Source organism: Leucopleurus acutus (genome assembly GCF_964270905.1).
Source record: "Leucopleurus acutus genome assembly, chromosome: 21".
In the NCBI taxonomy this organism is placed as follows: Eukaryota; Metazoa; Chordata; class Mammalia; order Artiodactyla; family Delphinidae; genus Leucopleurus; species Leucopleurus acutus.
In genome coordinates this window covers 4,644,629-4,660,254 of record NC_139163.1, presented here as the reverse complement: position 1 = coordinate 4,660,254, position 15,626 = coordinate 4,644,629, and the positions used below count along the sequence as shown (strand labels likewise).

The window sequence follows — 15,626 nt, the reverse complement described above, 5'->3', positions numbered from 1 at the left end:
CAGTCGAGAACTTGGAGGGCACAAAGTGTATGGTCTCTTTTTTCACCTACCGATAGCCTATCTGAAGGCTCCAATTATTATAACCTGTAGAGCCAGGAAATATTCTCTATGTATTATGATTCTCCCAGGTATTTTTTCTCCTTAAGTTTTTCTTTCTCTTAATTTCCTCCGTCCCTCTCTCCCTCTCCCTCTCTTCCACACCCTTCCTTCTTTCTTCTCCACCTGCTTCTTTCTCTCTCTTCTTTCACTTTCTCCTCCTTCTCTCCCCTCCTCCTCTCTTGCTTTTTATCTCACTTTTTCTAATCAACTTTATTCTAGCCTCATATTTTTTTCAAATGCAGTCAGCATGCCAGGCCTGATGTACAACTACCATCACTAAGCTCTCAAACTGGAAGCCGTTGTTTCCTTGGACCCACATCTCCCTCCAAAATGTTACGCTCACTCTGTTGGAGAATATCCTGAAGTAACTTCGTAAGACAGGATGGGTGGAAAGTAAACTATGAATCTTATTACATGTCTGTAGAGATCTTTATTTTAGCCCTTACTTTTGCTTGATAATTGTTTAATGTTGATCGTTTTAATTTTTCCTGGGAAAAAAAAGGAAGGTGTTGGTTGCTTCCTCGTTTTCCAGCATCCGGTGTTTGTAGATGAAAGGTCTGGCACTAGCCCGATTCTCATTCCCTGTATGTCAACATGTTCCTTCTATTTGGGAGCGTTTAGAAACTTATCCAACAGTTTAGAAACTTCACAACGTCTGAACATGTGTCTTTTTTTATTTCTCTCTGAAGCAAAATCAGTGAACACGTTAAACTGTGGGAAATGTATCTATTTATATTGAGAAATTCATTTGCCCTATGTTTTTTTTAATCTTTTTTGTTGAAGATTTTCTTTCCTCTACCTTGCTCCTTTTTCATACTATCCTGTTCTTGTTTGAAGGATATTATATTTTAAAATCTCACTGAAAATACTTCTTGCACTTTCTCTTTTACTGTTGTCTTGTGTCCCCAAGTTATTTCTCTTTCCTCCTGCTTCATTCTGGGATGTATGATTCCTCCTACATTGAGAAAATGGCTTTCATTTTGTAGACTTTTTTCAACTATCCAGCAATCCTAGATTACCATCTAATATTTAAGGAAAAGGCAACTGTCAGAAAGTCCAATCTGTGCTCTGTGAACATGGGCAGGGCTTGGCAATTGGCAGTCCTTATTTTAGGAAGAGCTAGCTAGGAGGTGATGGTGTTAACCGCTGCATGCAGAGTGCCTTGTTTGGGAAAAGGAACTCTTTGAGCTAGCTTCCCTAGCTCCTTCTCCAAGTTTATCCAAAGTGTGCAACCTCTGTGTGTGTGTGCGTGTGGCAGAGAGTATTCCTATATATATTTTCTTGTTTTTAACTCTATATTTCACTAGTTTATTATGTAGTTTATTATGTACTAGTATTATGTATTATTACTGACATCTGAACTCTCAATCTTCCCAGAGTTGTATGAGCAGATTTTCTTCACCAGTTCTCAGTATAACCTCCTTCACTCTTTTTTGACATTTTTCTTCCATCTTCTGAATTTTCTGGAAGTCTTCCACTGATCCCCTTGCATTCCCTTTGATATTGTGGACTTATTTTATCTTTCTTCTTCTTCTTTTTAAACGTAATTTTAGAGCAGTAGAGGGAGAGGAAATAAGCACGTGTTTATCATCTTGACTTGTATTATTATACGTTAGGAGGGTTGTGAGAAGCCATTCTTTGAGTAACAGACAGTGATTAAGAAATAATCACCCACAAGCAACATTTCACACGTAACTAAGTAGGCTCAGGAACACATTTCACTGATGCTGTTCCTGCCTTGTGTTTTTTCCTTGCAGGGAAGATACAGTGGGAAAAGGAAGGCGAGTGTGTAGGTGTGTACAGATGCCACCTTTGTGGTCCCAGGCAGAGAATAATGGGCACAGGTAACTTCATATTCACACGTGGTTTTCCAGTAGCAGTACTGAGTAAATGCAGTGAGTCAGAGGCCAAGGGGCTCGATACGATGCAAATAGTGTCCAGTAAGATACATGATGTATCAGGTACAGTTGCTCAGAATATTATTTAAAGTCTGATTTCTTGCTTCAGGCTACATAACAGCAATGATATTAGCCACCATTTACTGAGCACCTTCTGTGTGGGACCCTGTTCCAAATACTTTAGGCAGATCTCCACAACAATCTGGTAAAGTAGGTACTGTTATGATCCACATTCCCATTTTATAGAAAACTCAGGCACAAAGACCACGAGTTAATTGCTCAAGGGCATACAGCTAGTAAGTGATGGAGCCAGGGTGGGAATTAAGTTCCAGAGTTCCTCTAAGACAGTGTGTGTATGCATATGTGTGTGTGGGTGTGTGTGATATATATGCTACATATCTCAAAACACTTTTGGCCAATGGTATGCTGGCAAACTGTCTTTCTAGGGGGAAAACAAGCCCTAATTAGTAATGTTTGCTAACATATGTGGTATAAATACTCCCAACATGGCTGATTTCAGGACATTAACAATTTAACCATTGGCTCCCTGGTTAAAGGGTCTCCAATACAACACTGCTTTAGCATCATAGGAACTCAACTGAGTGAGCTTGGATCGCTTTTATTCTTAACTCTTTGGTTTAATTTTCAGTCAGCCTTTATTACCATAAACAGAACAGGAGAGGAAGACAAATGACATTGGTTTTATTTAGGAGTGGAAAGAAGTGTTTTGACGTTTATGGTGTTTAAGGATTTTGCACAAGTTAGAAAGAGAGACAGATTGCTGGCAATTGGTAGGGACCTTGTTTTCCCACATCTACTCTAATACCTGATTTTCTCATATTACTATGTCACCATCCACATTCCAGAAACCAAATTTTAATTAAAGAGAATACGTGAGCAACCACATCTAATGCACAGCATAGAAAGGTCACAGGTTTAAGTCAGTTGGCCAATTCTTTAGTGCACTGTCCCTGCCTTAGAACTATATGACTTCCTGTCCCTTTAACTCAGAAGCAAATAGGTTGACGATGGCAGCTTTAACTTTCCCCATTATATCCATTTTGAATGTGGCAATGACGTTACCCTTCAAGCGGCTATGCTTTTCCAAATACTGAAATATGGTACCTCACTACTGGCTGACCCTGGGTTGTATATGAAAAGACTCATCATATAGCACATATGGGGCACAAACAATTCGCAGATGAACAATTTTTGTAGACCTTGTTATCTCATCTTTTTAACTTCCTAAGACAGGGCTTGAATATATATTGAGTAACACATAAATAGCATAGTACTCAAGAAAACAAGCAAAAAATTTAAATATGCCTTTTTAGAAGCTTTTTTAAAGGTCTAGGAATCCTTTTGAAAAAACGACCAGTAAAGTGACGTAAATAGGTCTTAATCTATTTTCATAATTAGCAGCCAATTAAGATACATATTTATGTCATCAGTTTTTAATTCAAATGAAGTTAAACTATTAAGATACTGAGTTCAATTATGTTCTTAGCTCCAAATTCAAACACCAAGCATCAGATGTAATAACACTTTAAAAGAAGTTCAACAATTAAAAATTATGGGCTTTAAAAGTATATTATAGTCTATGTATGATATCTCAATTAAAAATGCATTATGCTTATTATTTGCCTTTTGAAACCAAAAGGAGTCATCTGAGTGCTGGTAATGGAAACAGACCCTTTTTTTGTTTATGTGTATATCGTGTACATATACATGTCTAACAACTTCAGGTCAGAATTCTATAAATCAGGATCAGCTAAACTTCTCATTTGCTGGGGAGTGACAGGCCATGAAGACTTTCAAACTCATTTTTCTGGTGGTACATGGCTGCCTAACGTATCAACGGATGGCAAACACACAAAACAGGCATTTCATCTTGATATAAATATACTCCAAGTTTAAATCTGGCTTCTTTCCCTTTGTTCCAAGGCCCTGTATCAGATGTTAGCAAGTCAATGTACCTTGGGGGAACCCACAAGAGTCAGATTTCCCCTTCTGCTCTGTGAGTGTGAGGCTGCGGGACTGTTTCCTTATTAGCTTTCAGGCTGCCATCAGCAGCTGCGGAGTCCAGCTTTCAAGTTCCCATTTGTGAAGATTCTGATTGGGTGGGACAGAGCAGAGGGCATTTGTGAAGAGGCTCCCCAGACAGTGATGACACATGACAAGGTGTGAGAACAGGTGACCTAAGGGCATTCTCAAAACTACAGCTTTCTAGCCCTAACTTACAAAGAACATTAAATCTTAAGGTGAGTGTAGGAAAAAACAGAGCAGATATACTAAAGGTGGGGGACAATATTGTACATACAGTTTTATTAATGACTCCTGATGTAAAAGGAAGGTAATGAAGCAAAGATGATCCTGAGAAAGCGCACTTACAGTCCTGTCTAGTCCGCAGACGGCTGACCGAGCGCTCAGAAAAAACGAGGCAGACGAGGGTTACTGACTCACTGCTAATTCAAACCACCAACATGTGCACAAGAGATTAGTAAAACCACAGTACAGATCAAGTTCCCTAAATCATTTTCGGAAGAAATTATCAATACTAAATATTTGCAGCTAAAAGGTCAGAATTTTTTTGGTGGCTAAAAACCTTCACACATTGAGAGCGCACCATCAGAGGAGGAAGCCCAAGAAAATCAACACAGTTGCTCGTCAGAAGATGGCCCACATTTTCTAATACGTGCGAAACAAAACGCACCTTTATGATTAACAGCATTCTTTCCTCTTCAAGCTAGAAGAGAGCATTACGTACAACTGATAATCAGCGATAAGAGACATATTACTCTAAGGTACTGAGATTCGGTCAGGAGTTACCATGCTGTGACTCACTGTTACCTTTTTCTTTGGGTCTAAAATCCTTGGCTACTCTAATTATTTTAAGTATCCAAATATAGATTATTTCTTGTGGCTTTACTATATCACTTTACTGTATCATTTATTTATGGAAATAAATCCCCAAAGTAGCAATTTCTTGAAACACTGAGCAGAAATCCAAATATCACTCAAAATTTAAACATATACAAAATACATACACACAAATATTTTCAGGGGATATACAAAGCTTAAAGAAAAACAGATAATAAAAATTTTTCAGATATAGAAAGTGAAAATGCTCTTCTAGGATAAAATTTTTGTGCTTATTTTACACAAAGAATTTTAGAATACATGAGGCGCGTTATACGATGACAGTGAGCAGCCTTTTCAGCCTGTTTCTTTCTTCTTTAAGTAGAGATGTGGACAGAAGAGATGGATTAGATGCAGTCTACTTTTTCCTCGGTTGGCTCACTTTTTAGAGGATTGTAAACCATGAAATGAAACTGAGTAAATGTTGAAAGTTTATTGCAGGCAGCACCTGGGGCCAAGAAGAGAAAAAGTTGTTTCGTTAAATATAGAATGCACATGTCATTTACAACCAACACAGACATTGCTTCCCCACCTCCACACTGGCTGTTGTGCACCTGCTGTCCAGTCGGGCCACACGGAAGTGGGCTGTGTGTCCACCTTAGTGCAGACTAGCTGACAGTCCATGAGGGGAAAGAAAGGCAGTGGGAAAGCCATCTCTTTGAACCTCAGAATATAGGCTGCTTTTTTGCTCCTATACATATGCGGTCATTGCTACTGTTATTTTAATGTTTTCATATCCTTTTCGTAGAAAAAGAAAATTTTCAGGCGCACACTAACAACTGTATTTCCCTAGCGACTAGGCCATTCCCTTCATCCATCCATAACCCTCCCCTCCCCAGGCACCCTGCTCTTTCCTACGCTTCTGCACGGGTAGAAAGCGAGCCTTGTTTTGTCAAGATGCTCTCTGTCAGGCAACAGGGATTTCTTCACCTGCTCAGACACCTGGAGGGAGCCCTTCTAATGCCGTTACTTTAAATACAAGGGGCTGGTCAATTTTAAATTCATCTACAATTATATAATTATCATTTTTACATCCTGTTAAATCTAACTTTGAGCCTTCTAAGGTTTATTTCCTAAGAGGGAATCAATGAAACTGATTTATTTTAGACACAAAGCCTCCCCACCCATAACTTACATCGACTTTTGTATTTTAGTACTTTAAAAAGAGTATGGAATTCCTCAGACAAGTTTTTCAGATACCAAACTGTGGGAAGTAAAAGATCAAAGCACAGTAATAAGCAGTCTAACCTAATGAGCTGGATTGATCACGAGGCTGTGTATCTTCCCCGTCTGAAACCTCACCAATGAGGAGCGGCACTGGTTGATCTTGAAATGCTTTGAAACTGTGATGGGCTCATATGGAAAGTAAATGAAGCAAAGGACATGCCTCAAATACAGTGCGAAAATAATTCTGCTAACGCCTTTAGTTTACTAATTGGTAACACATTTTGTACCTGGGGGCCCTGAGATCTAAATGACTGAGACCTTTAAATAATGAACAGAGAAGTGGGGAAGATCGTTTATCCCTACGTACTTCGAATGAGTAAAAACATCTGACTACATTAGCCCATCTCAGCATATACTTGAGCCGAAGCTAAACTTTCCTTAGGACGGACGTCAGGGGTAAGACCGAACAGCCAAAGACTGGATCCTAACCACCGCCAGTCAACAGAGGAGACTTTCAGGTACACTTCTGACACTCTGGGGGTCTTGACACAACAATTAACATTTATCCATTGCCTACTCAATACAGTCCCTGTTTCTATCGCAGAGGATTAAAATACCCAACAGCGTTTTAAAGTCTCTGTCCTCATCAACATTTGCAGGTTCACATAAATATGAATTTCAGATAAAACTTACCATAACTTCCAGTCACGTTAGCACAAACCACAGCCCCAAAGAAGTTGGGGAAGTACTTCTGGATTCTTGAAATCACTTTCCGGCAGGCTGTGGTGGGATCTTCTCCTCTTCTCATGTATTCTACAGCTTGGTAGCTGATTTCAACAGAGGCAGAACTTTAGTATCACAGAATAAACTAACTCCAGATTTGGTTATTGAGGTTAGACATCTAAAACCATCAAAACTGTCACATTTGACAAAATACAGTGCATGTAAGTGAAAAGAGGTAACTCCTGTGAGAGTATCAACAGGAAAGGCAGTAAACCTTGATACCATGTCTACCTTTTCAACTAATCCACCCACTCATTTCAGATAAGGACTTTTATTTTTGGCTTCAGCTGAATAACTGTTACTTAGTAAAAACAGCCTGAAGTCATAAAGTATAGAGGTTATATTTAAGTAAGAAATGGGGCTACAGTTAATGGGGGAAAAGACTAGGCATGCGCAAAACATCTAGTTGCAAGGATTATCTCTCAGTAATTAACTGTACACAGCAACTGCATTTTCTACTTTTATCATCAATTATCGCGGTCCTTACTCAGTGGCCTTATGTAAGTTATTGAAATAGATCCTAAGCATTCTCTGCGAAGCGGAGTGAGCAGAGTTATTGTTTCAGGACTGTGGCTGCTTCATCTGAATGATTAGGCTCGTCAAAGGGATGGTGCCAAGAGTTGGTAACAGGCTTTCTGAAAAGCTCTCGTACACACAAATGCGGATCACGCGGCACAGACAATTATTTTCTCTCTTGAGGGACAATATCTCCTTCTAAGATCTCTGAAGTCACAGATGTAGGAGGGCGCACCTTGGGAGGAAGCGCATCAGGATGTCGCCGTCCCCGGTGGCTGCTGCAGCCCCTGCAGTGTCGTCGGCGTAGGCCCCAGATCCAGGTATTGGCGAGTCTCCTATTCGACTTTGGGAGGGCACAGCACGGTCATTCAGGACAGGAAGTCAAGTGCAGAAAATTCTTTTAGGAGACGTTTCTACTTAGTCACTGACTATTGTTTCAAGTAAATTCTTCATCAGAATACAGGGAATAGACTTTCCTTAGTTTTTCCACTTAGGTTTTCATAAACCCGCATTCATTCATTACATGAGAATCACACAGCAGCCCATCATAGTGGCGGGATGGCACAGGTTCACGGTGACTGTTCCACCACCGCCATCCTTTATCATCTCATTTCTGGATTATCTCAGCAGGTTCCAACTGGTTTTCCTCACCTACAATCTATTCCTGCTGTCTAGGTCAGGTGCCAACATTTTACTCAAGTTTTTCCTTGTAATAAACCTTCCATGCTTTTCTACTACTTTGAAATAAAATCCAGAAATCCTTAAAGACCCCCTGAAATCTGGCTCTGGTCTCCTCCCCCACACCCGACAGATGTGCGGTTTTGTTTCTGGCCATTGGGAGCCCTGAACCTGAGCCTGTGCTACTTTGGATCTGCTAGTGCCTTGGCCTGGATGTCCCTGGTCCCTCTCTCAGGGTCAGGGTCAGCTCCCAACCCCTCTCTCCAGGCCCCTCTCTCCAGGCCCCCCTGATGGCCCCAGCTTAATCTGATCACACCACCATCCCTAAACTCTGCAGCCCTGGCTGAGACACCTTCTCCTTTGCACTTAGCAGCTACTAATTTATTTTCTTTCACAATAACCTTAGCTGTGAGAGTAGGGTTATGCTTTGCGTTTTGCATCCCCATAGCACCTAGGACATATTGGTTGATACTCACTACATATTTTCGAGATCTGGTCTTTTAGAAACACTAACCCAGGTATTTTGAATTTTTTACCATTTGTAGATGTACCAGCAGCAATATTTCCCATCTTATGGATGACAACCATGCCTAGAAATTAAAAAAAAAAAAATCATTGTAGGTGTCAACTCTAAAGTGTACCTCAAATATAACCAAATAATTGCGCAGTTGGTAATATAAATATCGTCTTCCATTATTTTCAGGTAGAAGACAATAGGAATCTTGGGAATATTGAAAATTACACCAGTGGTAAAATCTGTGTTTTTTAATGACCTCGTTTCACAGCATCATTTTGTAGACACCCCATATCCTCACTTCAAATTGCTAACTTTTCAATGCTTTTTCAAAGGTAATGCCAAAGAGAATCACGGCTATAGACTAATGGAAATTTTCAACATTACAGGAAATGACTGGAAAGATCGTTTGAATGTGGCAAACATAACATTATTAAAGAACTAAATATCAAACAAAGATTTTAAAATCCCCAAGTGAATAATCATCAGATTTATGTATAAAGTAAATTTACCAAAATATATACAGATGATATGAAAAGAATGTGTGTGTGTGTGTGTGTGTTTTCTTAATTGCCACTTAATCAAAATCACCTTCTGGTACATGATTAAGGATAAAGAAGTTAAGAACTACAGGAGGGCAATTAAAACTAGCTGAACTTTAACCATAAAAACGGTATAGAAGGCAAATTACCAATAGTATCATGACCGTAACTATCTCCTGTTTCTTTGTAAGTAGAACCATCTCGCTTTAAGATACTAGGTGGTTTGTAGGGTCCACAGTATTTTGAAGCATCTGGTATAACATTCTGTAAACGAGATTTAAGTTTTATTTTTTAGAAAGGGTGATTTTAGAAACCAGCATGTAGTTATGTACAATCGCTAAACATTAGCAAGAAACCAAAGGACATCGGGTAACTGAAAGATAAGAATTAAAACCCAAAGGTTAGCTAAGTCTTATGTGGACAGATGGATATAAGTTTACTAAATACCTAGTCTGGTCTCAGAATTATATAATATGGAAAAGACATCTATATTATCCGGAAAAGATCCCCAGTTTTTCTCTATATATGCCAAAAATTCTCAGCACAATGGCAAATATAAATGAAGATTTTTAGATTAGATTTTCTTTTAGATTTCTCAAAGAAATCAGGTACAGAACATGACTTTTAAATTTTAGAATTTGTTCCCTGACCTAAGAAGAGCTACTCTGAAATTTAAAGCAAAATCTATTTTAAAATCTTCTATTTTTCAAAGCTGGGTAAATGTGAACATATCCTAAGCTGTTCTCTCAGATTCTTTTATGAATCTTAAAGGCTCAGGAAAATAATCCAAATTCATAAGTTCAGGTTGTGGATATGGATTAGTATTAAAGCAAGAAACCTACAACTCATGTCTTGTTCATTTGCGCACCAGGTGCCTCCCATGACCTGGTTTCACGCAGTGGCCTCTTTCAAGTGACTCCCTGGTTACTCAGAGGTGATTAGAATCTGGCAAAGAAACAGGTAAAAGACTAACACGCTCCACAGCAGGATTCTGGGTAGCAAAGACAAACCGATTTAGGCTCAAAGTCCCATTGACTTAAAGATAAATTATCTTCCTGGTAACATACTAGACACCTAATAGTATAAATCCCCAAGTTAAAAAAGGGCAAGATACTGGGTATACTTCACATAGATAAAATATAAGAAATATTTTAGACTAATGGTTTCCAAACTTTGTTTTCTTAATACATGGAACCTTTTGTTACAAGGAAACACAGCAGAGCAGTTCTGAGTGAGGCAGCCCTTCTCCCACAGCAGACCTTCACAGCTTGAAACCACTGCCAGGGGCCGGGAGTTCCCCACTCAGGACGTGGATCGGATGTAGCTGGGGAGCTTTTGAGACCATCCTGTGCCCAGAGTTGGCATCAATCGTTGGTTCTGAAGTGCAACCAGGGTGCTGATTAGCACTGTAGGCAACAGGTGGATAACTGAGAGTGGAAGGGACGTCACGTAGTATTTTCAAATAACTTCACTTTAAAATATCGTGCATACGTACCCTCCAGTAATTTGGCTGGCAGTTCCAGGCCAGCCAATCTGAATGAAGAGCACACGAAGCATTGGTAGATAAATCCTCGTTGATAAAGCCCATGCTCTCGGCAAACTTGGTGGCTGGAGATGAGGAAGAAAAATGCAAATGAGTTAAGTATTATCTTTTAAACAAAATGTATGCACAGGAAGTGCTGGGGGTCAGCTGTCTCGTACGTGGAGCGCAGCCATCCTGGGGGTAAACACAGACGGTCAAGGGAGTATTCACACGTGAAGAGTGTTACGGGCATCAGTTTCTGGATCTCGACTTCCCTACGTCCTTCCTGACCCTGATCTGCTGAGACCCTTGTGGGCGGTGTGATGACAGCTCTCCTCTCCCACCTTCCCTCCAGAATCTCCCTGCTTCTGCTTCACAAAAGGAAAGGGACACCTCGGAACAACCGCGACTCTAACTGGGGTGCGATGCCCAGAGCGTAAAACAACGTTGAGACGCCAAATAAAGGCACCACTGGATTCCATGAAAGACTGACAGCTCCTGTGTTTGTCAGGTAGTTTTCCATTCTGTTTCAACAAAATTGAAGGGTGCCTACTGGAACTGTGAGCTAATACGTGGTTAAGAATGATCTTTTTGAATACAGATCACGGTATGGTTCTGCGTATATACCTGGGGAAGTGTTCAAGAAAGTGCCGTTGCCACAGCAAAACTCCATCCGTTCCCATCTTCTGTTACCTTATGCGCCTTGGGTCTTACACCCATAAAAATGTAATACAAGAAGAGAAATAATGCTGAATCCTGTTTCCCTCCAGCAAGTACTCATTTATTAATAATAAACTGATTTCTAAAAATCCTATTTTAAAAATGAAGAAAGTACAATTTAGAGGTTAAGTAACTTATCCAAAGTTAAATCGATATTAAGTAAAACAGCTTGAATTTGAACTTAGGTCTGCTTTCATCCACTATTTTATACTGAGTCCTTTTTTCACAGTGAAGACGATAGACACAAGCCTACATAAAAATTGAGTACAGTTAAAATATACCTGACTCTCCTGCTAACAGTGTGTGTGTCGTGTGTTCCAGTACTTTTCGTGCTACCCCGATGGCGTTTTTAATTCGTCTAAGATCTCCCACTGCTCCTACGTTCATGGTAGTACTGCAAGAAAAAAGTGCAGTAAGATCTGTTAAGGTACTTTTATAGGTTCACAAATTTTTTAAAAATTGCTTTACTTCAAGCTATAGTGTTTTGTAGGATAAACTCCACTGTCTTGACGTAGACGTGACGGCACATCCATGAAGTTCATACAAATTCCCACATTCAGGCATATTAAGGAACAGAGAATCTATTACCCCTATGTTCCCAGAGCACTAAAACTCTCAGTTTTCCATGGCTCATTTTAAATATGGCTTTTGAAAGGGGTTTTAAGGCTTCAGGTCAGGCAACCCACAGCGTTTGTGGTTGGTGGGTAAATGATGGTTTACCAGGTCAGAGACGTATTTCTGTACCTTGGGGCTCTCCCTGTTCTAAGGAGACTACCTACCTCAATGTGATAGTTTTCTACTATGATTATGATTTTCTTTCTTTTTTTTTTTTAAATAAAATTTTTATTGAGGTATAGTTCATTTACAATGTTGTGTTAGTTTCAGGTGTCCAGCAAAGTGAACCAGTTCTATATATGTATATATTCTTTTTCAGACTCTTTTCCATTATAGGTTATTATAAGATATTGAGTATAGTTTCCTGCGTTATACAGTAGGTCCTTGTCGTTTACCTGTTTTATATATAGTAGTATGTAGATGTTAATCCCAACCTCCTAATTTATCCCTCCTGTACCTTTCCCCTTTGGTAACCATAAGTTTGTTTTCTCTGTCTCTGGGTCTAGTTCTGTTTTGTAAATATGTTCATTTGTATCTTTTTTTTAGATTCCACAAATAAGTGATATCATACGATATTTGTCTTTTTCTGACTTACTTCACTTAGTATGATAATCTCTAGGTCCCTCCATGTTGCTGCATGACTTTCTTTTAATTGAGGGGGAAATGCCTTGTGTTTGGAAAGGCCAAGTACAATATGCTAGGGCTTTTGACCTGCATCACAACTTATATATTGCGGGGGGGAGGGATAAATTGGGAGATTGGGATTGACATATAACACACTATACTATATCTAAAACAGACAAACAACAAGGACCTACTGTCCAGCACAGGGAACTCTACTCAGTACTCTTAATGACCTACATGGGAAAGAACCTACAAGAGTGGATATATGTATATGTATGTGTATAACAGATTCACTTTGGTGTACACCTGAAACTAACACAACATTGTAAATCAACTCCACCCCAATAAAAATTTTAAAAACACACACATATATCTGTCCATCTTGCTCTCAGTAGAAGACTAATCAGCCATCCATGTAACTCAACCTGCAGCGGAGGTGCAGAGCACTAAGGCTTTTCAGGGCGCTCCTACCCGTCCATGATCATGGCATCCAGGGTGGTCTCTCCAGACTCGTCGGGGCTGCCGCCAAAGCCCACGGTGCCGTCACACTGCTCCTGTTCACACGCCGCACAGCCGCTCTCAACCGCGTCCAGCGCAGACCCTCCAGATGCTAACGTCCTCCACGCTGGCAATCAAACCGCAAGAGTGCTTGTGTAGATACGCATTTTGTTTTCAATGCCAAAGGCAACAAACCAAAAACGGCTTGAAAACTCCTATTTTTAAAACTGTTTGCACATTTACTCCAAGTTAAACTGAAATTTTCGTCTATCAGGTGCTGCAAAGCAGTCAGTGATATAGACAGAATTACATAACACAACCCTTTACCGTGAAGAATTCAGACTTTGGCTACTGATGCAAAGTGAGGGTTTTTTCACTTATTAATAATACCTGTTTCTACTGTGTGTGTGTGAGAGAAAAGAAGTATTCTCTCCTTCAGTTTTATAAGTTACAATTGAAGCTATTAAAAGGAAAACTGAAAATTCATGAAATCATAGCCCCGTAAATTTCTTCTGCATCATCAGATTATTAAAAATATACCAGCAAGTCTCCATAACAACAAAATAACAGCAAATAATTACAACGTGGGCTTCACGTGGATAATTGATTTAATCTTTCAGGTACTGTACAATTACTATCCTTATTTTAAAGAGGAAGAAACAGACCCAGAGAGGCTCTTTGTTCAAGGTCACACAGCTTAGTCGACAGCAGCGTCAGGATTCAAAAGTAACCATTTTGGTTCCAGGGGCCATGCTTTTAACACTAAACTATGTTCTCCAGAGCCCCAAACATGGAATGGGCGGGGGGGGGGGGGGGGGGGAGGTGTTCAGTAGTCAATTTCTTTACTTATAAAAATAGAATTCCTTCACAGGTTAATGACACTATTGGTAAATAATAAGCATTACCACTGAAAGAACAGGCTTGAAAGTATATTTAGAGAAGTCCCCCCCCTTCTGAATTCAGACAACATACACAGAATTGTTCCCAGCCCATGGCCCTGAACTTTCTTTTCTGTCTCATTATCGCTGGGAATTTCTTTCTCACAGCCTGTTTCCTCATTTTTTCTCTGAATCATATGCACTGCCTATAACATACAAACTTAGCTCCATCAAATTCTAAAGCTAATTCAGCCCCAGAAAATCATATTAGCAGCCTCAAATGGGGGAGAAGGGGTCTGCAACTACTCCTAGGGTAGTATGTCTTAAACTGAATGAAACAAGTAGGATAAGAAAATGACAAGGTAATAGTATGTTCAGGATGATATCAAAGCACGCAAGCCTGGCACCTGACTCAGACTGGGTTTGAGGACAGTAAATGAGGGAAGTCTTCCTGGAAGAGGTAATATCTTAGTTTGGTAGTTCTCAATCCTGACTGCAAATCAACATCACTTAGGCAGCTTTAAAAAAAAAAACAACTTTCGTTCCAGCAGTGAAACGAAAACCTCAGGAGGTAGGGCCCAGGCACGGGTCCTTTTGAGAAGCTCTGAGGATGATCCTAACGTATAACCAAGGTTGGAACTCCTTTTCCAGGTGGCAAATACAGCGCGTCAGCATGCAGCAACAAAAAGTACACGTAAAGCGAGCACGCTTTGTTGGGGAACTTAGTCGTCGGCGAAGCCTAAGTGGAGGGTACTGGGGAGATGTGACGGGCTCCAAAGGTGAGGTGGAAAGGCAGGAAAGGGCTGGAGGTCACGCAAAAGCCGGCGTAGGAGCCACTGGAGGAAGAGTCTGAGCAGAAAGGCCGTAACTGCTCCGGGTCGGCAGCAGGGTGGAAAATACAGTGACTCGGGGCTGCAGAGAGGGAGTCACAAAGAACGCTGAGGATCTAAAATGCAGCAGTGGCGGGGAGGAGGGCCCAGTGCCCGAGGCGCCGCGGCTGCGGGAAAGGCCGCAGGGGAGGCTGCGGAAAGCCCGCCTCCCGGCTCCCAGCAGCTCGGTGCGGTCGGCGGCAGCCCGCCCCACCCGCGAGCTCTGGCAGCGCAGCCCCCGGCCCCGCACCTGCTACGGCTGCATTCCTGAAAGGCCAAGTGTTGAGGATCAGGGGCAGAGGGCCGGAGCTGCACACCGGGGCCCGGCAGAGCAGCAGCAGCGACAGCAGCAGCAGCCGGTGGCTCGGCTTCCGCACCATGGCCACGCGCCGCCGCCAAGAATAACCCTGACGAAGCCGACAGCCGCCGCGCCCCCGTACTTCCGCGGCTGGGGAACCCGGAACTCGCGGTCCCGGCGCCCCGCCCACCTTCCCGCCCAGTCCGCTCCGCCGGATCCCTTGGGGCGCGGTCCGGGCGCCTCAACTCTCGCGAGACTTGGCCTCCTCTTGGGGATCGCGGGAGGTCTTCGTGCCCCTTGGGCTCCGGGTGTCCACGCTACCGTCCTTCTTAAGTCTACGGAGATTTTTTTTTTTTTACTACTCAACCGAAAGTTAGTATGAAGTTGCTCGGCCTTGGCTTACACGACCCTGGGAGCTTTCAAGTTTGATTTTAACGTGTTAGCCTCTTATTAAAAGTTGAAGTCGCTAAGTTTGCGAAGCTCACA

General features: G+C 41.3%; 1 protein-coding gene across 1 annotated transcript; it reads right to left on the bottom strand.

The window, feature by feature from the left end:
• Positions 1-3,303: 3,303 nt before the first annotated feature.
• On the bottom strand, positions 3,304-15,272 carry AGA (aspartylglucosaminidase). Its single transcript, XM_082863947.1, has 9 exons — positions 15,093-15,272; positions 13,069-13,222; positions 11,640-11,752; positions 10,612-10,724; positions 9,266-9,380; positions 8,575-8,650; positions 7,618-7,725; positions 6,777-6,910; positions 3,304-5,364 (listed from the first exon to the last, which is right to left on the bottom strand). Exons 1-9 carry the CDS (start codon positions 15,220-15,222, stop codon positions 5,264-5,266), a joined length of 1,044 nt encoding a protein of 347 aa, XP_082720073.1. The 5' UTR covers positions 15,223-15,272; the 3' UTR covers positions 3,304-5,263.
• Positions 15,273-15,626: the final 354 nt, after the last annotated feature.